Below are 27,201 nucleotides of genomic sequence, written 5' to 3'. Positions count from 1 at the left end.
AGACGAGATTAATGCATTTACATTTATCTGACACTTTTATCCAAAGCGACTTACAATTGGTTATACATGTCAGAGGTTGCACGCCTCTGGAGCAACAAGGGGTTAAGTGTCTTGCTCAGGGACACAATGGTGGATGTCTCACAGTCCAAAGGCAAGCATCTTATCTATGCGCCAGCACCACCCCAAAGCAGCAATGATTAATTTTTTTTGTCCACTTGGAGGCAAGCTGTAAACAAAACATGACATACTGTCATCTTATAAAGTTGCTTTTATGGACTAGTTAACAAACAGTTGCCTATAAAATCATCCAGCTAATTCACAGCAACAATATCATTCATTTGGAGTTGTGTTTCTGGAGACATGATAAAAATAACAGTCTCTCTCCTTTTAGCTCTGTTTTGGTCTCCACCAACCCCTGAGAGAAAAATCCTGCTCTTTAGCTGCTAAATGCTCCACTATGTTCACCAGCTAGATGCTAACTTTGGTCAACCGCTGTTTGGTACCGGGCAGGTAGTGAACGGTGGGTTAATCAGAGCTACCTGCTGTGACTGGAAATGATGAGAGCAGTGAGAGTGAACAAAAAGAGAAAAGGCAGCTGGTTGTAAAACCAAAATAATGAGCTGAACATTACTCAGTAGAGCTGAGAGAAGAAAAGAAATCTCTTTGGGTTCAACACTAGTAGCAACTCCTTTCAAATGCTACAGTCTTTTGATCCATTGCTTTTACCTTCAGGGTAAAGAGCAGAGGGGATCACACAACGAATGTTATGAGCTTGAATTTTATGAGCGAGGCAAGTGTTTAGACCTTCATCTAGTAAATAAATTTGATAATGGGATGAGATATGATGAGACTCAGGCAGGTAGGTTTGGATCAGTCACATTGTATTTTCCCTTCTGGATTGTTGGGAAAACAAAACTTTTGAGTTTTTACAAATTGGAATAAGTAAAAGCAAACAGCTCAATCAGTCAATATCAAGTGTGGATGTGTTAGAACCAGGCTGAAGTTTGTTTGAGGCTTTAAAGCACGTGTTGAATATAAAACATTGAGTTGTAGTTTAAAGGAAGTATTAACCAGCAGGGCTCCTATTTTAATATCAGCATGTCTGTGTTGATTTACAAGTTAAAATTAACATGTGGGAAAATGGGATGTTATGTGGTATATTTAATATTTAAAACACCTCTCACACAGAGCTCATGACTTGTCCCGCTCAGTGACTTGGTAGGATTATATAAAACACACACAATGTGTTGTTGTTGGGCTAAACATCATGCAGCTTTGCCACAGGGACTCACGTCGTGTCAAATGAGGGATGCAGACATCAGCGTCTCTCCCTTTTTCTTCTCTTTTTTTATGAACATGTGAAACAGTTTAAATGTTTTCTCCAGGTGCAGATGCTCGTCTGTCTCAGGTTTAGATGGAAAATACCAGCGAGCGAAGAGAAAAAGTTGCTCACGTAGTTGTGGAGCCAACTATGACTGAACTGTTGCTCTCTGGAGAAGGTATGGTTTTGTGATTTGGACTCATCGTTGCATTGTTCCTGCTGTCTCTACAGGTTGTGAAGAGTTGAGAGAGGACTCGCTACATCATTAGGATTTAACTGAAGATTTAACTCTGCATCCTCCACAAGATTCCACACAAGAGGTTGGTATTTTTAAGGTCTATGTGAATTTGTGCTATCTAAACTCTTGAGCTCAGTGACATGTGACTTCAGTGTGGAGCTTTTCCTCTGTGACACACTCCGCAATTGTGAACAAAACAAACAGAAACGTGGTTTCCTGCTTTTCTTGTTATGATATTATTGGGGTTCCTGGCACCTGTCTATTACTGGTACTGGAAATACAAGCTGTTCCCATGGCCGCTATTGTTCCAGGCAGGTGTTATCTAACATCACTCCTTTAAAGGCCCTGGAAACCTTTTCAGCTTCTTGCTGTGAGCAATTTCTTCCTACATGAACACAAAGTCATCTGTTAGAGATCGGTTTGGATTACTGAGCCTACATACATAGCCTACAGATGTGGAGTTGTTTCCTTTTGTTGCCGGACGACTCAACCAAATCCAATCAATCCACATCCACTCAGTCCTGATGATTAGCTGAGTTTTTGAATTGTAATGTATGATCCCTTTTTTCCACCTGAAGTTTAAACATTGATTGTTCCTTATTTAGTCGTGAATATTTAACATTAAAGAGAAAGTTTTGAAACCAGTGGTTCACAACTGTTTTGGCTTCCGATACCTTAAAACGAAATAATGTGAGTTTGCCGTCTCTTTTCATATGTCGCACCGATCAGCCATAACATTATGACCACCTGCTGGTGATAATATAGGCTCCCTTTTGCTGCCAAAACTGTCCTGAGCATGGACCCACTGTGTGTTCTGACCCCTTTCTATCAGAGACAGCATTGAATTTGTCAACAATTTCACCTACAGTAGCTTTTTTTTGTTTTTCATTTTGGAGTTGCTCTGACCTAGTCGTCTAGCCATCCCAATTTGGCCTGTGTCAACATCGCTCAAATCCTTTGGCTCACCCATTTTCCCTCATTCTAACAGATCAACTTTGAGGCCACAATGTTCACCTGGTGCCTAAAATATCTCACCAACTCACAGGTGCCACGATAACGAGATAATCGGTGTTATTTACTTTACCTGTCAGTGGACATAATGTTATGGCTGATCGGTGTATATCTCCATGAACAGCAAATGAAGAGTCATTTTTCCCTTTCAAATTAATTTATTTGGATACCTGTGGAGGTACAATTATCCAGTAATTCACAAAAAAGTTAATGTAGTCTAATACAACAGCCCTGCATTAAAGCCTACATTCACAAAGGTTTTTATTTAAAGGTTTATTTAGAGGTTTGGGTTAACAACTGGCTGAGTGTGTATTTTCCGCTTTACTACTGTGGGAACCATCTTTTGACCTCTGCTTTAAATGATCTGTACTACTGCCACTGTGTCAGCACTCTATAGCACGAACCTTTAGTCAACTGAAGGTGAAACAGCATCTTCAACAGGTCCAAGTTCATGCTGTATTTTCATTGTCTGCCACATGGACTATTGAAATCTGTCCGGCTTATTTATCTAAAGTAGGAAGTTGGGGGTGTTGGCGGTGGGGGGCATGTTTTTCATGTTTCATGGAGGAAAACAACAGAGTGAGAGATAATAAGCAGGGACCACCTGTGAAGGTCATTTCGAAGTGGAAAGCCCCCTCTAAGATAATAAACAGAATAATCGTTTGTCACTTTGCTCCTAAAAATAGGGAGAGTTCATGTCACCGGACCACTTCCTGTTATCTCATACTTGTTTTTGACTGGACCCCCTTTGTCTTTGTGCGCTGTACTGTACACATAAATGGGAACAGGATGCCACTTAGGTTTAATCTTTGAATTAAATCAATACAGTTCAAGCACACTTTAATTTCAAATCAGGAAGTTTTATAATAAACCTCATGTTCCTTTTTTATTACTATCTAAATACTCTCAGCTGTTATCCAAGGATGTCTCGGCTAATTTATTCTGGAAATATAAGATAGGTTTTTATATATCCTGCCATGTCAGCTCTAATTCAGGCAGATCTTTCCTATTGTGTCTGCAGGATACCGCCTTGGTGTCGAGTGTTTTGGTATAATATGACATGTTTGAGTTTTTATAAGTTGAGCTTGACTTTTCAACACTCCTCTCTTTGTCCTCAAGTGGAAGCACATCTCACTTTACTCCCCCGAAACCAGTCTGACAAAAGCAACACGCTTCTTCATTTCTCAGCTTCCCACCTATTCGTTTTTGTCCTTGGCGTCCTCCTTTTCACTCGGCTTCTCCCCTCATTTGTCTCCATCCCTCATCTCCTCGCCTCCTACACATGCCGTTTTACGCGATTTGCCAAGAGCCTGAGAGCAGGGGATGATATCACTTGATACTTTTATTATCCGAAACCTGAGAGGGTCCGGTGCCAGCTTTCCTCACCGGTGCTTACTTTTGATTTTGTGCAGGGTATCAGGTTTTAGCTTGGAGTGCCCACAACAGCTAAGGCTCTGCCCCCAGGGGCGTTTGGATAAAGCAGCCAGCAAGATCTCAGTTTGCAGGGGAGATTGTGTCAGAGCCACAGGGAAGTTGGGATTAAACTGCACTCATACGAAGCACATAACACAGTGAGAACAATTCCTTTAACCCCACAGAGAAGAGGGCCAAATACCATCTACCCAGCTCAGCAGAGTGGCTGATTTCCTGAGTCTGCCCTAGAAAACAGAAATAAGAGTGTTTGAAGTGGAGGGCCTTTTCTCCTGTGACCCCCTGTGTTAATGGTCCCTGGGGCTGTTTGCTGGGCTAAGGTGGGGCTGGAAATGGTTAAGCATAATGAAGACAGTGTTAGACCTGAGGGCCTCAAACAGCGGAGAAGTGCTAGGGCTCCTCAGGGCTCCCCAAGGCTCCTCAGTCCATCAGCAGTCAGAGAAATAGGTGTGAAGAATGTAGACCCTAATTTCCTAAAGTGCTTTTTCACCTTGTTGAATATTTTCATTAAACTATCCCATTAAAAAAAATTAACCTCCAGCAAATTTCATATATCTGGAAATTGATTAATACTGCGCTTCATTTGAGGCATTAAATTATTACCAGCAATATGAGATTTGTAGTTCGCATAATGCTTAAACAGGTAAAAATGTATCTTAACAAGACGAAGAAGCAGTACATACCCCCAATATGTGTACTAGCGTTTAACATACATCTTTCGGACGCACTGCTCATCACATCACTTTCCAAGAGCCTACTTGTGGATTGGAGACTCGAAACTGTGGTAGCCCCAAACGATGAACTAATTCAATAAATATGTATTACGCCTAGCTTTGTAACTTTGAACTTACACTTAAATTGAAGCGCTGTTAAAGTTTATCCAGAGCTGGCGAGTCGCTGTCCGCCATTGTCTGTTATGTTGTTGCTTTTGTCGCCACTATTGCATTTTTTTGTGGGATAATTACTAATATTAATTAAAATTTTTGCTTGATGGTTATAGCGCTCAATGAAAAGTTGGAAATTGTTTGTTTGTCCCAAATTTAATGGCCGATCTACTATTTAGTGAGACATATCATTCTGGACCAAAAGAAAGGGAGAAATATTCTACCCAAACAAATAAATAATAATAAAACCCCAGGAGGACTGTTTGTAGGGTCACGCAGCAACAGTTTTTTCTGTTTTGGTTTTCACGCAACAAACAGTAGTGATTGTAGCCCTGTTGTTATGGCTCTTTGAGAGAAACGTGCCATTGTGATGGATGTTATCTCTGTTTGTTGCTGCTCCTCAGACTCTTTAATCCTCAGCTCAAACAGCACAAGTTGATGTTTAACTGCTCAGAGATGCCTTACAGATGGAGTCAGACCAGCGACAAAAAAAAAAACAACTCTCTTTTGTGGCAAACAGCACAAAACAATCTTTTCACAAGATGCCTATCCAGTGAAACCCTCCCTGTCTGTGGCGGTCCGGTTGGCCACCCACTTTGAAACTGGACTGTGATATGTCAGATGGTCTTTGTTTTCCATCACCCTCTTAACCCCCGTGGCGTGATCTTGCCATGCGAGGGCTGTTATGGTCAATATGAGAAAATGAGGGATTGTTGATGTCCGCCTTCCTCCTCCGGGGCACAGCAGAACTACTGGAGTGACTCCTTCTCCACCTCACCACTCAACCTCAGAAAGTCAGTCAGATTGTATAAACAGATGTTTTCAGGGGAAACAGTTGACCACACTGAGATCAAATAGAGGTGTGCATGTTTTGTGTTCCCAGGTCCACATGTGTTCATGTGTGCACTGCTATGCTGTGTTTTTATTATGCTCTATATGTATGTATTTGGACTAAAAAGACTCTTGGGATAGGTGAAATTGTTTTCTTTTCCCCCTCATACTGCTTATTTCTCCAACGTTTCCTCAAAAGTCAAAGGTGTTTTAAGTCCTCTGTGCCTTTCCGACCGACATGTTAGCTCCACACCTCTCACAGGTGTACACCCTACTGACCACGAACTGTGGGATCTGTTCAACATTCAGGTCTCTGCACCATTATTCCTTTTCCCTCCTTCTCTCTTTCCCACGCTCCCGTCTTGCTTTCCCTCGGAGCTCAGTGTTGGGATTTCCTCACCTTCAACACATCCGTGTGTTTATGCTCCAGCGGTACTCCCCAGTAAGTTCATAAATTAGCAAATGTGCCTCAGAGATAACTCTCCCACACTAAGATGTGCTGAACTACAACCACCATTGACAAGAGTGTAATGGAAAAAAATGATGTGGCGTGACCTCACTGCGGAAATCTATCTGTCTCTTGACCTCAGCTGTTGTATTTTGGATCATTGTCAGCTATATGAATAAGATGTTGAGGCTGTCAGTGAATATACGCTTGGTAGAAAACATTTTATGTGGCTTAACCATGAAATGTTTTTGTGTCAGCAAGTTTCTTTGAACACCTTCAACGTTTATGTTAAAATCATCAAATGAGACGATAAAGGCTAAAACAACGGCTGGGTTTCCGGCCTTAATACATTTAGAATACTGACCTAAATGTGTCTTCTTTGACTTCCTGATTTAAATTAACATTTTAGACTGTCTGCTTGTGTTTAGACAGCATTTAACATAAGAGAACTTTGGCTTAAAGTATTTTTAAAAAGTATTTTTTGGTGCAGAATCTCAGGTATCATACAACTATCAAAACATTTCAGACAACACCCAGTCCTACCCAGGCTGTAAATTAGATGGTGCTCTGCCTTTCCCCTGTGTGTGCATGCTGAACATCTGTCTCCATGTGCCTGTTGATGGGTCTTTATGCAGCCGTGGCCTTGAAGTGGCCAGATGGTTGTAGCTGCTCCCTCTGTGGCATTCAAACTGAGCTCTGGCTTCTCTGATTGCACGGAGAAACAAATGTATAGCAGTGAAGACTCCCCCTACATACATTTGTCGTTCCAGATCTGCTTTCACACTGCATTGATGCTGAGCTTTTTTTGTTGGGAGATGGGAAATGCCTGACATATTTGAAAGTCAAAACGGGAAGGGTATACTGTTTACATCCATATGCTACCATCAGGGATGCTGTCAGAACCTCTCCTTGTCAAGACATTTGTTTTGCACTCTAGAGAGTTTCCCTAGTAATCTCACCGTGAGCTGTCATTATTATTTGCCTCAACTGGAAACTCCATAAGCTCTCGTCAGAGCCAAATGTTCCATCTGTCCGTCTGCTGTGTCCATCTCTTTCCACAGCAGCTTTTATAAGTGAACCCTCCTTAGCCTCTTCAGGGTGGCTAAACGGTGGAGTGATGTAATGCGTGCAGGCGCAGCGCAGATGGAAAACACGTGGAGATAAAAACCTCATTGAGATATCTGAGGCACGTCCGGGGAATCGCGACACGAGCCAAAATCAAGCATTTGGTTTCTGTTGTATGAAAACAGTTCCTTCCTGACTCAGACTGCCTTATCAAACAAGGGCTTTGGCACACCAGAACTATCCAGTTCACAGGTGTATAGACACAGATCCTTGCTGTAAACAGAACATATAAATATATAGATATATTTTCACATTACACAGTTGTTATGGCGAACAAGCAAACAGAGCACTTTGGTTCCCACAAATTCCTGAGGGAAATATCTGGCTCTTTAGCTGCTAAATGCTACACTATGGTCACCAGCTAGTTAAATTTGTCTGGACAGGTAGTCTATTTATTTGTTTTTTAAAGCTTTTTCTTTTAAAATTGCTGCCTGCTGGTTTGATGATCGCAGTGCAACTCGCGTAAGTTGTTTACTCTAAAACCAAAACATTAAGCCGAAAGACACTAAAAGAGAACTGAAGAGTATGGTGAGAATCATCAGTGATCATTAGATCCATTGTTCATACCAAATTACTGATTAGTGCAGCTTTACTTATTTATGTATATATGAGCAACAACTAAAGATGAAATTAGGAGAAATCCGGTAGAAATTAAAACAGTTTAACAATCAAATATTCTTCTTCAGCACTGGGTGGGTATGGTTTGATCAGATTTGATTTCTCCTTGACAAGCAAAGCTGGTGGAGGAAGATGACATCACTTTTTTCCAACAAGGCCATGCCCACTGTAAATTAGTGAGAAGAGTGTTGACAAAACTTTGATACATAAATCTTTCATGTGAGGTGGAGCTGCAACGATTAGTCAAATAATTGATCAAAAGAGAAAGTGTATTTGGCTACTGTTTTGATAATCATCATTTTCAAGCAAAAAGGCAAAGAGTGTTTCAGCTTCTGAAATGGGAGGATTTACTGCAGATTTATCTGTTTTATATATTTGTAAATTTGATATCTTTGGGTTTTGGACTCTTGGTCGGAAAAAAAACCCAGACATTTGACGTCCTCTCGGATTCTGGGAAACCGGATGGGCATTTTATTTTATTTTTATTTTTATTTTTTTGTGATTCAAGTGATTCATCGATTCATCTAGGAAGTAATTATCAGATTAATGGATAATGAAAATGATTTTTAGTTGCAGCTTTAACGTGAAGTAAACAAAGGACACCATTGCGTATAATAACAGAATTATTAATAAAATAATTTTTTATGTTTATGCCACTCCATAAAATACATTCATCCACATCTTAGCCAAACTGTCAAGTGGATTTCCTTTGCCCAATCTGTTATCTGTTTCACTGCACTTTGCTTCACACTCATCCACTTTCTTTAGATCTAGAAGATATGATTGATCAGTCTGACAAGAAAAGATGAATTACCAGCAAGCCCAGAGCCAGACTCCACCGAGTGCTCTATGGAATCTGTATGAATGATGATTTAACCTGGCATGTGTATGGTGCGTACATGTGATGCAGATGTGCTGCTATAATTGCGACTGCTAAGGATCTTTCTTCACTTTGTTTTCTGATCCTCTGGTCTTTGATGTGAGGGTCTGTGCTGTGTCCGAACTCCCAAGGCTGCCAAGAGAAATCTCCCGGAGCATTTTCACGCAGCACCGGTTACTCTTCATGAGTCTGTAAGACGATATGTTGTGAGTCTGTCTGATCTGTATCTCCGAATCCACAACATGACATGTGAGAGCTAGGTCTGCTCACAGTCAGGTTTGTTCTACTGATACCACTGAAAATGTAAACAGGAAGAGTAGTTAACTGAGGTATGGCTCTGCAATGATACCTGGATACGGCGCCGCTACTCGGCCTTGCTATAATTTATGCCCAGTGGCCTCTTGTGGTATTACAGAGATAAATTACCAGAACTTATTATACATCCATGGACTGAGGTATTTTAGAGCCAGTTTGCCCTTCCATTAAAACGCAATTGTCCAATTGTAGCTTGTAACTGAGCCAGAGAAGCACATCATTAACTAACTAGGTTACATTACTTTGTGGAGCTACAGGTTACGTTTAAAGAAGCCCTGTTCATAGTACAGGATGCTGCTATTAGCGTTTAAGTTAACTTTTTGGGGATTTGGCATTTGGGGAAGTTTACACTCCAGCAACCCCAGCCACGTTCCCTGTGATAGCACTATGTTTGCCAAACACATTGTCGTCACCCTGAAAGAATCAATAAGCTAATAGTAGCCAAACAAGCTTGATTTCAATCACATTATCAACTGGTGAGGCTGCTGACTGGAAACATGAATAAGTCAGCAAGAGATGTTTTTTCCCCCAACCATCTTATTTAGCTAGCTAGCTCCGGCTAATAAGAATTGCAAGTGACAGATGTCATTTTTGCCTAGAAAGGGCAAGTCTACTTTAGTCTGCCTCTCTGTGAAATAAGGACCCATTAAAAAAAAATCTGTGTATGTGCTGTGTGAGAAAGGAAAACCTGAAAGGCGTAACAACATTATCTAAGGGGAGGGGCTTAGCGAAAGGTCAAGTGTTGTTTTGCTGAGAAAAGGCATTTTTGTGATATTCCAGACATTTTAGGGAGACTTTGCGTGGCTTTAAAATGGGTCATTAACCTTTTCCCATCCAATTCGCAGCCACAGGGTGAGGATGGGTCACCAGGATTTATTGGAAATGGGTCAAAGGAGAGGTTTAATTAGGTTCAGGATATATGCATCAGGGTTAAAAGGAACTATTTTTGAACTGTTACGGCCTAACATCCATTCAGACTGATAAGAAAGGCCTCTTCCTCAGGCCTTCCACGCTGCCTTTAAGCGCCCGGCCTACCGTCTTCTCTTCCTGTGTGAGTCGGCCCCTTTTTCCGTCTTCATATGGAACTCATTTGTTTCCCATGTGTGAGTGAACACAAAAGTCAGACGAAGGCTGTAGCTGACTGCAGTGTTGGCTGAATGCACCCAGTGCTGCTGTAAGCAATCCTGGGACACTTTGCTCCCATCAGCCAGAAAGTAATCCATTAGTCAGACACCGAACCATCTGCTGTATCAGTCGGTTAACTGGGCATCCAGGCAGCGATCTAATCTGGCAATCAGATTTGTTGTTGACTGAGGAAGGATGTAACAGAATCTATGTGTGTGATGTGGTTCATGTATCGGTTATTGGTGGGAGCAACTAGATTAGCTTTGTGTCTGTGTGTGCAAGCTTAACTTTTAAGTAAACTTTATTTACAAACTAAATACTAACAGCACCTTGTAGTGTACTGTAAATTCAGATTACACAGTTGAAGTAAACTAGGAGTGCACTAGATGCATTACATGTACACTAGCCATGTACTGAGACCATAATCAGATCTTTTACTTACTGCAATGTAGAAATACTTCATTACAAGTAAAAGTCCTGCATTCAAATTTTACCGCCAGTTAAATCTCTCTGTATTTGTGAACCAGTAGTGATGTGTTTTATGCCAACTAGCAATGATTTGCCAGAGCTGAAGCGGAGAGCAACTGTAGGAGCATGGCAGAGCCTGCACGGCATGTGCCGACAGTGTTGTGTTAATACTCTCAATATCAGAAGGGAAGAGTCTTCAGAGAGTTGGTGTTAACTGAAGGGCATTGATAATGGGTGTCACACTCAGACGTCCCAGTGATCATGGCAGCATTGATTGTAGCCAGGCGACGCAATAGCACATCACATCATGTGTGCACAGATCGCACAGATAGTACAATACCTGATGCTCACCATGAGGGAATGAAACTGGAAAACATAAAACCTACTGCTGTGAGAAGCAGAGATGATAGTTACACACTGCAGCGATCCGGCGCAGAGTACCGAAAACAGCTCTCAGCACTGAAAAAGAAGAAAAGAGCAGAGGGGAGTTAATAGAATATTCAAATACTTTAATTAGAATCTGTTGTCTTTCAAATCAAACATTTTAAAATATGATTGGAAAGTTTTGTTCTTGCAGCTGCATTTAATAAAGATAAAATATTTTGACTCAAATGTTACTTAACCCTGTTGTGTAATATGTTGCTTCAGTACACTTTAAGGTCTCAATTAGACGCCTGGTCTGGTTTTCATTGAAGTTCTTTGGATGTATAAAAATCTTAAAGCCCACCGGGTCACCTGCTTGAGCTAATTCTAAGCTGTTTAGTTCGCACATACAAATATAAATGGTTTGTCAATATGGACATGCTGCACATCGTTAGATCTGTTTTCTGATTCTCCACAATTCAATCGTTTTGTTCATTTTACAGATATAGTTCAGATTTAACGGTATGGTAAATAAGTTAGACGAATAAAAGCCACATTTTTATACAAGTAATATTTTTACCGGTTGAAATTTGATAGTAGCCTATTTCCCATGTTTGCTGAGCAAGAGTTTTGTGGGAAAGGAATTAAAGGCTTGTCCCATAAAGATGCCTGTCCCAGATATAGACCAGTGACTGAAGCAAATAAAAGCCTGGTTTTACTGTGTATAAACCAAAAAGTGGGCACATTAAATTTGATTAAGTATTAAACTAGTTCACTTTTCAAGTATACCAATGGTTTATCCAACAGTATATTAACACACATACACTTCACTGAAGTATACTTAATGGTGTATACTAGAGGTTCACTTGTTTTTTGTAAGGGAAGTGAAAATACAATTTTCATTGAGGCTGATAAGATGTTGGCCTTTGCTGATTGAATGGGTGCGGAGAGAAATGAAAACAGAGAGAAGAGGTGAGAGAAACTGAGACAGAGAGAGAGGAAGAGGAGAGACCCTCTGCAGCTCCAGCTCTTGTTATTTTAACCCAGATTCAGCACTGAAATATGGCCACCATGTGGACTCTCTCAAGAAGTGTGGCTCCGGCGTTGGCCTAGCCAATCAGAGGAGACGTGGCGGCCCAGGGAGGAGGGACATTTGGGAGGGTCTGGGAGTCGGAGTCTGAGAGGGGCATTGAAGTGTGTGAGCAAAGCAGAGGAGAGTCAGGGCAGAGAAGCCACATCTCCAGGAGAGCTGGACTATCGACAGACCAATGGAGACAGGTTGGACTATTGTTTTATTTGTCCTAATTGTCCTTCATTAATTTCCTGTTTAACCTACTGAGGTTTCTTCCTGGGTGAACACTTATTCAAGCTCTCAGCTGGGTTCCTGGCTCATGTTATATGATATAAATATTATGTTTTAGGTCTGAATCACAAGCTTCACTGTAGCGTCACAGAGTTCCAGGATGCTGAGCAGATGTGCAGAAGTGTTGGGAAAGACTGGCTGTTTTGCTGTGGAAAACCTGACTATAGACTCCTTTGTTATGAACTGCTATTATTACTATTAGAGTCTGCAATTTTCCTTAAATAATGACAAGGCCAAGACTTATTCTGTCCTCTAAAGCCTTCACAAGAGCGCTGAAATAACACATAACCAGATGGATGCCCAAAGAAAGAAGAATTACCACTCTGTGCTTTTGTTGTATTGACATTTTACAATGTGGTTTATCTTAAACAGAGCCTTTACTAGACATGAAATTTTGACTGGAGTAGTATTTGAGGTCCACCGTGACCAATCATCTCCTGCATTCCCTTTCAGTAGCTGCAGGGGCTTCTCATTCAAACAGATACTCGCAGATTATAAGCACTCTCTTTGTTTTAAAATTGCTTTGCCGTTGGGTCACATAAGGCAAGAGAGGTGTGGGCGGAAAATACTGGGAATCTAAGGAAAGACTCTGCATGTTTCTGAGTTAGATCATCTTTAACAGAGTGATGCAGCTGAGTTGGAGATGCTTCTTAATTCCTGACAGCTTCGTCACAGGTTGCCGAAGCTTATCTGGTGTTTCTAGCGCTCTCTAAACCCTCCAAAAACTCTCCCTAAACCCCTCATCCAGCTCTAAACAAACACTCTCCATGGTGATGTGTTACTCTAGTCGTGGCATGTCCATAGATATGTAGATTTCTTTCCTGTCAGTTGCAGCGTGGAAAGGCGTTTCCTGCTGTTTTGTTGCTGTGATAAGAGAAAGGTTGAGCGGAAGCTTTTTCAGCCATAGGGAGATAGGGCAATGTTGGTCAATTGGTGGGTCGGTCCATCACTTTGGTCCAGAATGAAATAACTCAATAACTGTTTGATGGATTGCCATGAAAGTGGGATTGTCCTTCTTGTTCCCCAGAGGATGAAACCAGTGTAGGTGTAGACTTGACAATTATTTGATGGATAACCATGGACTTTGGTGCCAATATTCATGGTTCCCAGTGGTTGATGACTTTGGTGATCCCCTTTCCACCAGCGCCACCATGAGTTTTTGTGTCAATGGTCTCCACGAGTATTCAACTGACTGCCATGAAATTCAATACTAACATTCATGTCGCCCTCAGGATGAATTGTAATAACTTTGTCGATCCCTTTTTTTTTTTCCATCTTGCGCCATCATCAGAACAAACTTTTATATGTTTAATTCTTTAGTTTATGACTTACAAAATTAATGACCATCAGCCTCAGTTGTGCTTTGTGTTTAGTGCTAATTACATAGACTGTATAGAAGAAGTGGACGTAGTCACCCGTTCGTTTGTGGACTGCCGTTTTGAAGCCTTGAGTTTGGTCCGTAGGGCGCCGCCAGGTTGAGTTTTTGCAACCAGCGGCACTGGACATTACCATATTTTGGACGAGAATGGTGGAGCTAACGGCCGTGTGCTGAGTTAGGTAGCTTGCTTAGCTAGGTGCATCTGTAATTCACGTTAACTTTCATTTTAACAGGGCTGACAATTTTGTCTAGCGAACAACAGGCCTAAAACTAAATGTACTCACCAGAGAAAGTGAACAGCCAACTCCTAATAAGCTTTTTCAACGGCGCTGGTTAAATTTACACAGTGCTGTGGAGTCACTCTAGCCTGATTGACAGGTCACCATCCTGCCCTGAAGCATACTCTGCTTCATGGTCTATTTTCCTCTAAATGGATAATTTACTAAATGAACATCATGTTGTATTAAAGAAGACATGAAACTTGAGACCATAAACTCATTAGGAACGTGTTTACTTAAATCGGCTGAGAAGTAGTGCCATTTTACCGTTATTTCTAATGGAAACAGACTTCTTTTTGCAACCAGAAGAGTTGCCCCCTGCTGGCCGTTCAATAGAATGCAGGTTTAAGGGACTTCTGAGCATGCTTCACGTCTCAGACCGTAAGCTTCCAGCTTGGCTAATTAACAAATGTTAGCATACTAACATGCCAAACCAAGATGGTGAACATGGTAAACATTACCTGCTTAACAAAAGCATTGGCATTGTGAGCATTAGTGTGCTGACAGTAGCATTTAGCTCAAAGCACTGCTGTGCTGAAGGACAGCTTCACAGAGCTGCTAGCATGGTTGTAGTCTTATTTATTTTAGTGTGAATGTTTGTAAATAAATGTAAAAGTTAAGGGTGTTCCTCTGTGACCGATCAGGCATCTTTAACAGGTCATTAATCATTAGTTAATGCTGAATTTCCTTTTGATTATTGATTTATTAGTAGAGGCTGCAAGCAAACTGAGGTCCAACTTAGGGGAAGTTCCCTTCTTTTCTATCCATGGGCCACTAGCTCTCACTTTGGGGGAGCATGTGTTAGGTGGCAGAGAGTCTTGTAAGATAGTACGCTCATAGGGATTTGTGTTGGGGTCAACAGGTTGGTGGGATGCCGTAAACTTTTCTGTGCATGTAAACCGAGCCTTAAATAATCCTGCGTCTCCCCCTTGGTTACTCAGGCAATATAAAGGACATCATAAATTCACCTCGAGCCTCACATATACAGGCAACCATGCTTCACTCTGATCCTGATAACTGCTCTGTCTGTCTGGGAACAGTGAGCAGACCTCTGGGCATATGTTTTGACCAACACCAGGTACATTAATAGAACCAGACTTGCCCAGACTTGTTTTAGATACAAACCTGCATTCAAGACAACTCAATTGAGACTCCTTATCTCCCCAGCTGGTTTGAATAAGTGTTTTCCAACAGTGTTCCTGTCAGTGAGGAATTAGTCTTTGCAACTGGCAGGCAAATGTTTGACCCTAAAACTTTGGACTGGCCGTTTGTCTTAACGTCAAACATCAGTCTCGTCAAAGGACCTCTGGGACTTAGACGTCAACGGCCTTTTTGGTGAGAGGGTTGGAAGAGTTTTCAGTTAGTGAATGTGTGTCTGCATCTGTTCCTGCATCTGTTCGTGGTGAGGGAATGAGCACACTTGTGATTCATGAAATTAATTTTGGTCCAGATCCACAGAGACGGCTGTCTGTGCCTGTTCTTATGATCTCATCTGTTTTACACAGTCCAAACATACTCTACGTTAGCACACACACCGCCCTGTAAGAGACCACAGATTTGGGTCATTTTCTCCGCTAGAAAAGGGGGGTTGGGGGGTTGGAGAACTGTTGTTGATATCTCTACATGATGACAAAGATCAAAGTTTGTGTACTGCTCTTACTCCCTAACACACTCGCTGGGATGTGACCACAAGGGGCCACCGTGGCTACCTCGACCTTCGCTGTAAGGGCACCACAGGGGCCGAGGGATGGAAACCTTGCAGTGTGGGCGGCACGCATGTTAACAGCGGCCCCCGGCACCCTCTGCTGCCTTGCCAAACACTGGTCGGGGAATGACTAACAGACTCCCAAGAGGCAGCAGGGAAACCAGGGCAAAAAAAAGACTTAAAGAAAAGAAACAACTGTCAGCTTTGGCCCAGAGCTGTATTTATAACATGAGGTCTGTACTGTACACGCATCTTTTAATCTTCTCTGGCATTCCAACTTCTGAGTTTTAATGTATGTTCCTCCCAAATTTGTTATTGTCTCGTATAGATCAAATCTGAAAGATTTCATAACTTAAATAGAATTAGTGTTTGACTGTTTTATCTCCCGAAATCTTCCAGGGATCCTAAGGGCTTTAGATCGGGACGCCATGATCAGAAAGGTCTTCATTCTCATACTGTGTTGTCTGTTTACTGGAGTTTGTAGTTTTTGTCATCAGAAAAGGTATCTTTTATAATGCAGTAGTGCTAGACACTTTATGGAAGAAAAACATCTTACAAGGTGGGAAAATGAGCCCTGTAATTCTGATATAGTGAAATAGGGCAGTCAATTACTAAATCAAAGAAACTTACGTCCAGGACTAGACCTTTTATAGCAAATCTTTATGGAGTTTGATTTGATTAGTGGAAAAGGCTCTGCTCATTGAGGGGGCATTCAACAGGATTTTCGCGGGAGAACTAACCCTCCTGTCAAGAGTTAGCCTAGCTTAGTATAAATACAGGAAGCAGGAGGACACAGCTAGCTTAGCTCTATCTTAAAATTAAAAAAATACAGTATTGTGACAGCACACAGCTACACATTAAACCACAATGTGTTAAAATAATAATGACAACTTCTAGGTCCATACTTTTTCACAGTCACAACCCCCTCAGTATGACTCATTTCACTATCAGAGTTTGATTCATTCGGTCCGATAACATTTGGAAAGTCTGGAAAAGGTCCATGATTGAGTCATTTTATTCCCATTCAAGTTAGCGGAGGGCTAAACTTTCTGGCGCGCTTACTCTGTGCGAGGCTTTGTTAAAGGAAACACTAGGAAACTTTTTATCCAGCATATCGCTTTAATCACTGTTGCCCAAGCAAAATACCCATTTAATAAAACATGTATCACGAAATTGTTGTAATCCAGTTTTGTGCTGTAACAGATTTGGCTGTGTTGTGATTGTTTGCTTGGTGGAAGATTTGGCTCTTTTATGAACTGACACCATTTGCAGCTTCCTCATTGTAGTGTCACTGACTCAACAGTGCAGCTGGGTTGATGTCAGTGGTTCGTCAATCGGTTACCAGCGATCATGGGACAGCCGGGCGGGCGTTGTGTTATCAACCGTTGGCTGACCCCAGGTCAGCTGTGTGGGCTGCTTGATGAGAGGCCTCAGGCTTGTTTTTCTCCCTGTCTGCATCCGCTTCTCATTCCGCTGTTTCCACATCCATTTTAACCCTCCCATCTCCACCGCGCGCACACACACACACACACACACACACAAACAAACACATACACAAACACACCAAGGCAGACATGCATAATGTTTTTCTAGCTTTCATCTTTCTACAGCCTCAGCGATGACGATCCACTGGGAGTAGAGAACACGACGAGTGCCCTGATCACAAATCCTTAAACATAAACACACTGAAAACAGAAGAGGCCCACTTCAAATGAACGCATCCCCACACAACTCATTAAACCCTCTCCTCAAGATCTATACCAGAAGCCTCCCTTCCTCCTCTGTCTGCTCCTCCTCCACACTTTCCTCATTCTCCACTCTTCTGCTTTTCCAAATATGACAGGGGAGAGCTGCACTTCCTCAAATAAAACAAAAATTACTGATCATCTGAGAGCGTCTTTTATACATGCAATTACATTTTATACATGTTATTAAAGCACTCACTCTGTTGTTCTGTCTCTCTGTCTTAGGTGTGTCTGATGTGACGCCAGCGGGCTGGCTCAGGGAACACAACTTCTATACAATGTAGACACCAAAAACCAGACAGAATAAGAGTCTGAAGACTGAGCCGACAGAAGGAGGGTGAGTCCAAGGAGGAGGAACAACAGCTGTGCCGAAACGACACCAGCAGAAGATAAGAAGTGAAAGAAGCAGAGAGAGAAGAGGGAAGCAGCAAACTGTGAATCATTAACGTGAACCCTTTGTGCACAGCAGTGTCACCTACTCCTTCCTGTAAAGTGTTCACTCGCCCCGAGGGAGAAGGATCACAATATCAGCTCTCGGTCTTCTGAGGGCCTCCGACCCACACTCCACCTTTGCACCTCTCAGACGTGTTGAAATCTGAACAAAGGGAGACTCCAGCCGCCGTCAGCATGTGCCATGTCATTGTCACCTGCCGCTCCATGCTGTGGACTCTGCTGAGTATTGTGGCTGCGTTTGGAGAGCTCATCGCCTTCATGAGCACTGACTGGCTGGTGGGATTCCCCCGCACCCCCGATGCCGTCTTCGGCCCCCATGGGACCACCACAGCCGGAGAGGCCTACAGGCCCACTTTAGGCATCTACGGTCGCTGTATAAAACTGCCCCACCTGCATCGTGGAATACTGTGTGGACCGTACGCCATCCACTTTGGGGAGATTGCCAGCGGGTTCTGGCAGGCTACTTCTATCTTCCTGGCGGCAGGGATTCTGCTACTGTGTGCCGTGGCGTTCATCTCGGTCTTCACCATGTGCTTCCAAAGCATCATGAAGAAGAGCATCTTCAACGTGTGTGGACTGCTGCAAGGGATCGCAGGTGAGATATATATTTACATTTTCTGGTGCTTATCACTAATCCAAAGGGTAATTACTGCCATACCCTCCCTGTAGAGGCTAAGCCCAAGCTTTAAGCCCCTGAGGTTCTGTCCCGGGGTTGAATAATTATTGCACTTTTTACCTTGTTTGCTTAATGAAAGTCCAAGTCCGTGTGTGTGCGTATGTGCTTGGTCAGAAAGCTGTCTGTGCTTCCATGTAGCATCTGAGGAACCAAAGATTGGTTCCTTTTTATGCCAAGAGCACTAATTGTCTCTTATACTCCCTTTAAAGTGTCTGTTCCGTTCTTGTTCCGTTAGAAAAAGTATGTTTTGAGCCCACATTGGATCTTCTTCATGTACAGAAGTATCAAACAGACTCAGCAGATTGAAAGACTCAAACAGATGAAGAAATAGTCAGTTTATTTCATCAGAACTGCTTGTAGGATGGTCAGACAGCTTCAGAAATCCTCTCCATTCCACACCTTTCTGTAACTTTTCTATCAGGTGTGTGAAGGTGAAAAGTCGGCAGGGTTTGCACTTCTCTCTCTAGCTCTCTCTTTTTCATTCTTTACAGTTATTTCTTTCTGTGTGTAGAACAGAATTCAACTCTATGAATGTCCTCCAGCAGAAACTGTCTAAAAGTGTGAACTGTTATCCCCATATTTAAAAGATTATTGCAATGCCTCTAAACACATTTCCAAAGTTGTCGCCTATGGGTGTGCCTACAACCACAGTGTCCAAGCCAGAGTGAAAACAGTATTAATAATATTAATTACAAACTACTTTAATCCTTAATAAACTGTCAGTGTATTTACTGCTTTTGAGCCCCATGTACACTGTACTGATCTAAGCTTACTCAGTCCATCTAACCTTTATTGTTTCTCTCCATTCCTGTGGCGTCCACCGTTCATCAAGGTAAATGAAAAGTTTCAGCTGAACACATTCATTACGAGCACCACAACTCCCACTGCTGGAATTATGTGTTTGATTCTCATGGAGCCTTCTGTGAACTTTTACCAAACCACTCAGAAGTTTAAAACACATGGCGGTTTGTTTCCACCCTCAGAGCTGTCATTGCCACCCAAATATTTACTTTCAGCTGGACCTTTTCTGACACTTGATTGGCCAAAAAAAAAACAAGTTGAACACGCATGCGTATCTCTATTTGTGCGTGAAGGGTGTGTATCCTGTGTCTATGGTTGTGTGTTTGACGACCAAATCTCAGGCCGCTTTGACTCAGAGTGGTGAATTATGGAAGGGAGGAGGCCATGAGATCACGCTCGCTGAACCTCCTCTATTTTCACATGCTGTACCTCTCAGCTCTCTGGTGATTATGGCTGTCCTCCCCCACAGTTGTTTATTTGGTGCAGGCCCAAACAGAAAAAGGTGGGAGTGTGGTGAAGGACTTGCCAGGTTGTAAACTAAGCTGACCTGAGAGAGAGCTTAAATCCATTCAGTTCATGTTATTGCCTATATTCTGTTACATTGAAATTTAATTTGTTGGAGTAATTAACACAGACATTGCTTGTTGGTTATTTTATACAAACCAGTAAACTGTCTTAACCAATTTTCCAGATTTCACACAGACAAACAACAGCATGCTTTTTTTAGCTGATGACCATCAGTTTTGCTTTTTTTTTTTATCAGCTGTAGTTTGCTGAAAATTCTGTTTTTTGCACTGACTTTCTTGTTTCCCATGACTCGTTTTGAAAGAAGAACCGTGTAAAAGGATCTGAAATTGCACATGATAGCACTACAGACAGTATTAATATTATATAATATTATGATGAAAGACTGAGGCTAAAGGTTCATGCCTAAGGCAATAACTAACATAGAAACAAAGGAGCAAAATGTTCTTGAATTGCAGGGTAGCCTGGGAGCCTTAGTATTATGTCATGTTGAGATGTTAAATCGTTCCATAACCTTTTTCCATAATGAATGCTACTTATTTATATATTTATATAAGAGCAAAGGCTTTGAGGATGAGGACTAACTGTTGAGTTTGGAAAACGTAATGCTACGCTGGGTAGGCTAGTATCGAATTTAGCTTGAGTTGAGTGTAAACATACCCAAACCACATAGACCAGGACAAAGTCACTGACGTTAGCTTAAACTCTGATAGCATCTTGGCTCCTACTCAGTAGATGTTCCAGTCCTGACCGGCCTTTTTGTATTGTAACCTTTAATAATGTATTTATGTAAGTATTAGCTCTTTGGCCTTGTAAAAAACATTAATTTACTACTCTAGGTTCTAAACTTAGTTAGCCGGGAAAGCTAATGTTTGCAGCTTACATCAGAGCATTCCTGTGTCTTTGGTTTCGAAAATGCAATAAAAAGATTACACCGACTGTAGTTCTTACTTGGAGTCTTGGGATGTGGAGAAACTTGACAGGCCTGCCGTGCCTAATTATGGTTGCTAAGCTATGATTGGACAATCACTGTTTGGACGGAGGGGTTTTAGCGAACGGTCAATTGTCCAGTTTTTATGAATGGAATCTGCTCATAGCCGCACCAACATGGCCACCAGAGATACTATTACATAACCTGAAAGCCTACTATTTACAATCTATATAAAGGCCCGGGACTCTGGGACACATGGCCAAGGTAATGAAAGTGGGGAAATACACCTCTGAGTCTCTTCATTGTGGAGAGGATGAGGATGCGGAAGAGGAAAGGAGGCGAGAGGAGCTTCAAACAGCTGAGGAGGCGGGAGGGTTTCCTTCGTGCCTGTTAAGCTAAAGGCTGATAACCCTTTACTCATTTCAGCTGCAGGAAGAGATAAGTCCCAGCATACCGCTTGTCTGACATCTAACAGTGTTTCTGCTGATGCTTCTTTGTCTTTTTCGAATCAATTAGCGAGCGTGCATGGGAGTTCTCAGCTTGACTGCTGTCTTTTCATGAGGCCTGTGAATGATATCACTCTCACTGATATCCAGCACCAGCACTAACACACTGACTTGACTCTACTAATCACTATTTCCACTATTCGTGCCGACCCTCCGGTAATAAGAAAATTGGAGCCAGACGGCAGATGTTTGGGGAAGTGATTGCCCTCAGATGGGAAGATTGTGATGCCGTTGCCAGAGATCGTCACGTCATTGCACATAGCTCCAAACCCATTAACCTAATCTACACACACTGATGTCACTTGTACTTTAGACTCTTTTGTCCCCTGTGACACACTTTCTGATGGCTAGTGTCTCAGATGCCATTGAACTGACGGTCAGTTTAAGCTCAGGTGGTTTTAAGATTTCAGCTGAACGTAAATCCATTCCCTTTACTTTACGTAATCAAATGGCTAAAGCAGGCAGTCTGCTGTTGAGGGTCAGTTGGCTACACATTGCTGCAGACCCAAAGGCTTCTTGTACACCAGTTGGACTACCTGTAAGTAAGTGAATACTCTGTACATTTATTGAAAAGTTGGACTACCTGTAAGTAAGTGAATACTCTGTACATTTATTGAAAAGCTTTCCCCACTCATGTAGACCTTTAGCAGAAAAGGATTAGAAACAAGACGGTAAACAAACTCGGCAGTAAAACTGTCTCCAATTCTAGTGCGTTCGGTGTCGAATGCTTTTATTACCTTCCATAAACTTTCTCTCCAGCCGTGAGTCAGAGACCTCATCACAGGTTTAACCATTGGCCATGACTCAGCCCCAGGTTGGTAGTGAGGGAAACAAAACAATGTCTTGGAAGGAAGTTAAGCATCATTACTGTGTGATGATGATTCTGACACAAGATATTTTAAAAGAGTAAAGCACTGACTGGGTCTGATTGGTAAGACATGGAATTCCCATGATTTTATAGTTTTTACTGGATATCTGTGTTTACACTGGAGGTGTGGCTGTTTCATAATGACACTAACCAAATGTAGAAATTTAGTCACATTCATAAATCTGTAATTTTACAATTAGAAGCATTTTGCAACCAATAAATCCTTACTGCTTTTAATGGGAAGCCATAGTATTATTACTATAAACAACAAAGGCCATTATCATGAAGGAACAAAGATACGGTATACCTGGTACTTTACATGGTGTTACTGTTGGCTTACTGTTGGGGACATGCCATAGGTACTGTACATCATGTGCTTTACTTGTTGGGAAGTCTGGTGTTTAGGAGTCCAACTGTTTCCTGCATTAAAGCTTCTATAATTAAGGGAGCAGTTGACTACATGTGAAAGGTGTTGCTCAGTCTGTCTCTCCTTCAGCTTTACTGTTTTGGATCCTTTGCTTTGTATCTGTTGAATGTGTAAATAACTTTGCTAACATGTTTTTCACATTATAAGGTGATAATAAGTCGGTGATGTCTTTACAGCTTGTTGTGCTAACCCCCAAATGCCTAAAAAGTCAATAAATGGTCCTTTAACAACAAATAATACATTATATATGAGAGGAGACACCTAGAAATTGCAGTACAACAACACTTAAGAGTCTACATCCACGCTAGCATCTCTGTAAGGAAACATGTTGTTGCTGTTAATATTAGAATCACCTGCTAGTATAACTCAATACTTTTCAACAGTACCACAAATCATAGCCTCTATTATGACCATGAAGATGAATCAACACCTCTCGAATTAAATAGTTGTGTAATAGTGAATATATCCTTCATGAAGGTCTGATTTATATTTGTAGGGCTGTTAGATTAGACGGCTCTAGTTTTAGGTAGGTGAACCTGATTACCTGTTTACATCAGTGGTGTCCAATCAGAATGCAATAAGTCTTCAAGTGAAGCTTTTGTAAGAAGCTTTTGTACCCTCAAAGGTGCGATAGAGCTAAAGAAATTGTGTCTCTTATCAAATTGTGTCTCTGGGTCAAATCAAGAGGAACATTTTAGTTAAATTAGAGCTCCATTGATTAGTCCATCCATCCATCCATCGTCAACCGCTTATCCTGCGTACAGGTTTGCGGGGGGTCTGGAGCCAACCCCAGCTGACATCAGGCGAAAGGCGGGGTACACCCTAGACAGGTCGCCAGTCCCATTGATTAGTCGATTAATTTACGACCGAAAAGAAAGCAGCAACTGTTTTGATAATCGACCAAATTTTTCATACAAAAATGCCAAACATTTTATGTCTCCAGCTTTTTACATGTGAATATTTGCTGTTTGTCCTTGTCTTAACATTACAGTTGATTAAATGTCTTTAGGGTTTGTACTGTTGGTTGGACAAATCAAGATTTGGTCACTGTTTTACAGACCAAACGATTATCGATTAACAGAGAAAATAACTGATTGCCGGCATTTCATTTTGCCCTCTCGTTGTCTCTTCTCCATATTTTCTCCTCATGTGGATCCCGGCGGGGTAGGACCCAACTCTTCTTTTTTCCTGGAAAGGAGAAGGGTAGCCAGATTTCTTGGAGCAGAGTGCAGACTTGCTGTGTTGTGTATTACAGGGTGGAGGCTGTGGGAGCAGAGGTTAGAGAGGAGGGTTAGGATTGGTGGCACGAAGGCAGCTATCACGAATGGATTGATGGTGGAGAATTGACAGTTTGGAAGTTAACAGAGACAAGAGCCAGCGCTGAGGGACTAGCGAGCCTGGACGGGTGGAGTGCAGCGGGATATTAGGTTAGAAGGTCCAGCTTGTGTGTGTGTGTGTGTGTGGAGGGGGGGTCTTAGGGAGGGGTAGGGTTGGGAATTAAAACCATACCTTCAATCCATCACTGGAGCCGGTCTGGATGTCAGGGCAGTGCAGCAACATGTGGAAAGAATTTATGACCTAGTTTTCATTTCCTTGTTTAATACGATATTGGACGCTTTAAGAGCGAGACACTGAGAAAGAGAGGAAGCAAAAAGAGAGAGAGAGGGTAAGGAAAGGAAAGGAGGGTGAGACAGTTTCACCTCCACACTTGTTTTTATGAAGCAAAGCAGAGAGACCTGCTCGTTAAAAGAAAGCTAGTCAGTTGAAAACATTAAGACATCAAGATAATTAAATCATTAAAGTCATTTGTGTGCTTCATTTATTATCTGTTATTGTATTATTGTAAATGTTTCCTCCTGAGCTGTGATTGGTGGAAGGACCCTCGTCCGGCCGGCTGACTGATGCACTACCACTGGAGGAAGTACAGGGCACATAAGGATGGAAAGCTCATCACATGGTAGATAATATACAGTCAGTTGCATCTGTAAGAAGAGTGTGTCAGTATAAGTGTTAAGGTGTTGAAGCCAAGTCAGCACGGTAGTAGAAGTGGGTCACAATAAGACAGGAAGTGACCCCATACTTCCCCGGAGACACAGGACGTCGGAGAGTCAGCGAGTGACTGGGGCAGGCGGGAAAGCCCTTCAGCTACCTTTTCCTGTTGTTCTCTACTCTCTCTTGTGCACTGACTTGACAGGCATGTGTGTCAAAGGTTCAGGTTTAGGTTTCTTTCCTGCCTCGGCAGTTGCCACACTGGAGGTCTTGCTGTGATTATCTTCAGTCGTCAGGAAATCATTTCTGCCTGGTGCGACATTTTTGATTTCTGATGGGATGCTTTGAATGCCGTGATGGCACTTTGGCAGGAAATGTTTTCGTACCAGAGAATGGTGGCGGTCACAGAGATAATCCGCTGCAGTCATCATCAACAGAGTTGTGAAGATGGGATGTTAGTCAGTTCACTCAGACACTGTGGTTCAGAGCAAAATCTCCCTTAAATAAATGGCAAGATTGCTATAAAATGCGGTATGAATATTAATAGTCTCCAGAGGATTGCTCCTACTGAACTTGGTAAATAGAAAATGGAAATTTATAGACGAATCTGGTGGCTGATTTATATGTTTAAATGTTTGGGTTGATCACTGTGGGCAGTGACCCGTTCCAGGTAGTCTGGATTAATGCGGAGGTTATTCATCATGAAAGTACTGGTCTGAAATCAGTTACGACACAGGCTTTGGGAAAAAATAACAATGTACAGCTTCTGTCTGACCTTTACAAGCCTGTATGTGAACGTGTTATGTAGAAAAGCTGACTAAACCCAGCAGGAATTACTTGTTAGAAAACTATGATTTGTTGCCTTTTAATCAGAAGAAGTGCATAACTTGTAAAAGTGTAATTTTATACAGTGAAAGGAAGGACCAAGCTGGCAAAAGATCAGCGGGGTGGCAGCTAACTGTGATCCTTTGTGAGCAAACTTCTCTGAACGTGATTGAAACAATAATAATAAAGATTTAGGTAACTAAAATTGATTTCATAGATCAGAGTGCAGGAATTCAACTGATAACATAAGAGTGGACTTTGAACACACGTTTAGAGGGCAGCCCTATAAACCAGTGGTCCCCCTATGTAATCTTTAAAATCAATAGTATGTTTGACAATGTATATATTTAAAAACGTGTATATTGAGTAAAGATTTCTTTGTCAAACGACTATTTCCAATGTCTTTTTAAACTCATATTTTGTGGCGTAATAACCACAAAATTTTCTAGGGCTGCTATGTATATTGTTGTTAATGTTCCTTCTCTCTGTTTCGCTTCTCGCAGGTCTCTTTCTGATCCTGGGTTTGATGTTGTACCCTGCTGGCTGGGGTTCAGACAAGGTCCAGCTGTACTGCGGTCACGACGCGGCTCCGTACCGGGCCGGGCTCTGCTCCATGGGCTGGGCCTTCTACACGGCCATGGGCTGCACCGTGCTCACCTTCATCTGCGCTGTCTTCTCCGCTCAGGCTGAGATCGCCACCTCCAGCGACAAGGTTCAGGAGGAGATCGAGGAGGGGAAAAGCCTCATCTGCCTCCTCTGAGGCCCAGATACTTTTGTCCTGTGGGGAAATGAGAAGAAGAAGAAGCAGGGAGAGGAAATCCACACCTTTTCTCATAATGGCCTGTGAAATGGAAGCCCCTGCATTGTTTACCACTAAAACTGACCCTTTTTGTTTTGTGTTTGTGTGGGAGAAATCTAAGAGTGCCAAGTTTTTTCTCAGTGTGTTTTTGTCTTTCTGCCACTAGAGGTGCTGTGTTTGTTATTGTATTCATGTTAAACATGTGGGCGCCAAGAGGGGATTTGTCTGTCGCCACGTGTTCTGTAAATAAGTGTGATTATATATATTTTGTACATAGTTTTGATCGCAGAATGATGGTCAGCTTGATCCAGGCTGGGCTGATGATGTCACTCTTGCCTTAAAAACACTGGTGTTTTTTGTCACCAGACCACGACCAGCAAACCTGGATCTGTTAACTGTTTGCCACGTGTGACTGTTAACTCAACAAGGGAACCACTACTCAGTCAGAATAAACTACTCACAGAATCAGAGTGGGTGTCCTTTAAAGCTTACAGAATGTACTGTTATTTGAATGATTTATGTGTTTGCAGACCCTTGAAATGTATCAATGGAAATGATTATTCACGCAGACTGCACGAGGACAAGCGTGGTGCATTTTGTTTGTCCTCTGTTTTGTAAAATCCTGACATGAAGTGAGCTTAATCCTAGCCTAAGCTGAAAGACGACCTGTGAAGGGTCCGCGTCTGGTCCTCATTCAGCAGACATCCTGTAATCTTCGCACAAAGACATGAACTGAATGATGAGGACACTTAAATGAAGTATTGCTGTTATTAGTAATGTCTGGTTTCAGGGAGGCTGTCGAGTCGTAGATAGTGTCCTATCCTATCTTCCCATTTGTTTCTGCCAAACGAATAAAGAGAAGGGAGAAAAAAAA

General features: G+C 42.0%; 1 protein-coding gene across 3 annotated transcripts in view; it reads left to right on the top strand.

Annotated features, from left to right (window-relative positions):
* lhfpl2a (LHFPL tetraspan subfamily member 2a) overlaps positions 1–27,201 on the top strand; it is a 42,256-nt gene extending 15,055 nt beyond the window's left edge. For 2 of the 3 annotated variants that reach the window (XM_046066135.1, XM_046066136.1), the window contains exons 2-4: positions 1,553–1,641; positions 17,753–18,575; positions 26,032–27,201. In XM_046066135.1, coding sequence (XP_045922091.1) covers positions 18,155–18,575; positions 26,032–26,288 — 678 coding nt within the window. In that variant the 5' untranslated portion in view covers positions 1,553–1,641; positions 17,753–18,154 and the 3' untranslated portion in view covers positions 26,289–27,201. Of the gene's footprint in view, positions 1–1,552; positions 1,642–12,275; positions 12,337–17,752; positions 18,576–26,031 lie in introns of those variants that run through there. The other variant, XM_046066137.1, reaches the window with a different exon arrangement.

The sequence above is a fragment of the Micropterus dolomieu genome, linkage group LG13, assembly GCF_021292245.1.
Source record: "Micropterus dolomieu isolate WLL.071019.BEF.003 ecotype Adirondacks linkage group LG13, ASM2129224v1, whole genome shotgun sequence".
Classification (NCBI taxonomy): Eukaryota; Metazoa; Chordata; class Actinopteri; order Centrarchiformes; family Centrarchidae; genus Micropterus; species Micropterus dolomieu.
Note: the sequence above shows the minus strand (reverse complement) of the source record. Positions and strands in the feature narration are given on the sequence as shown.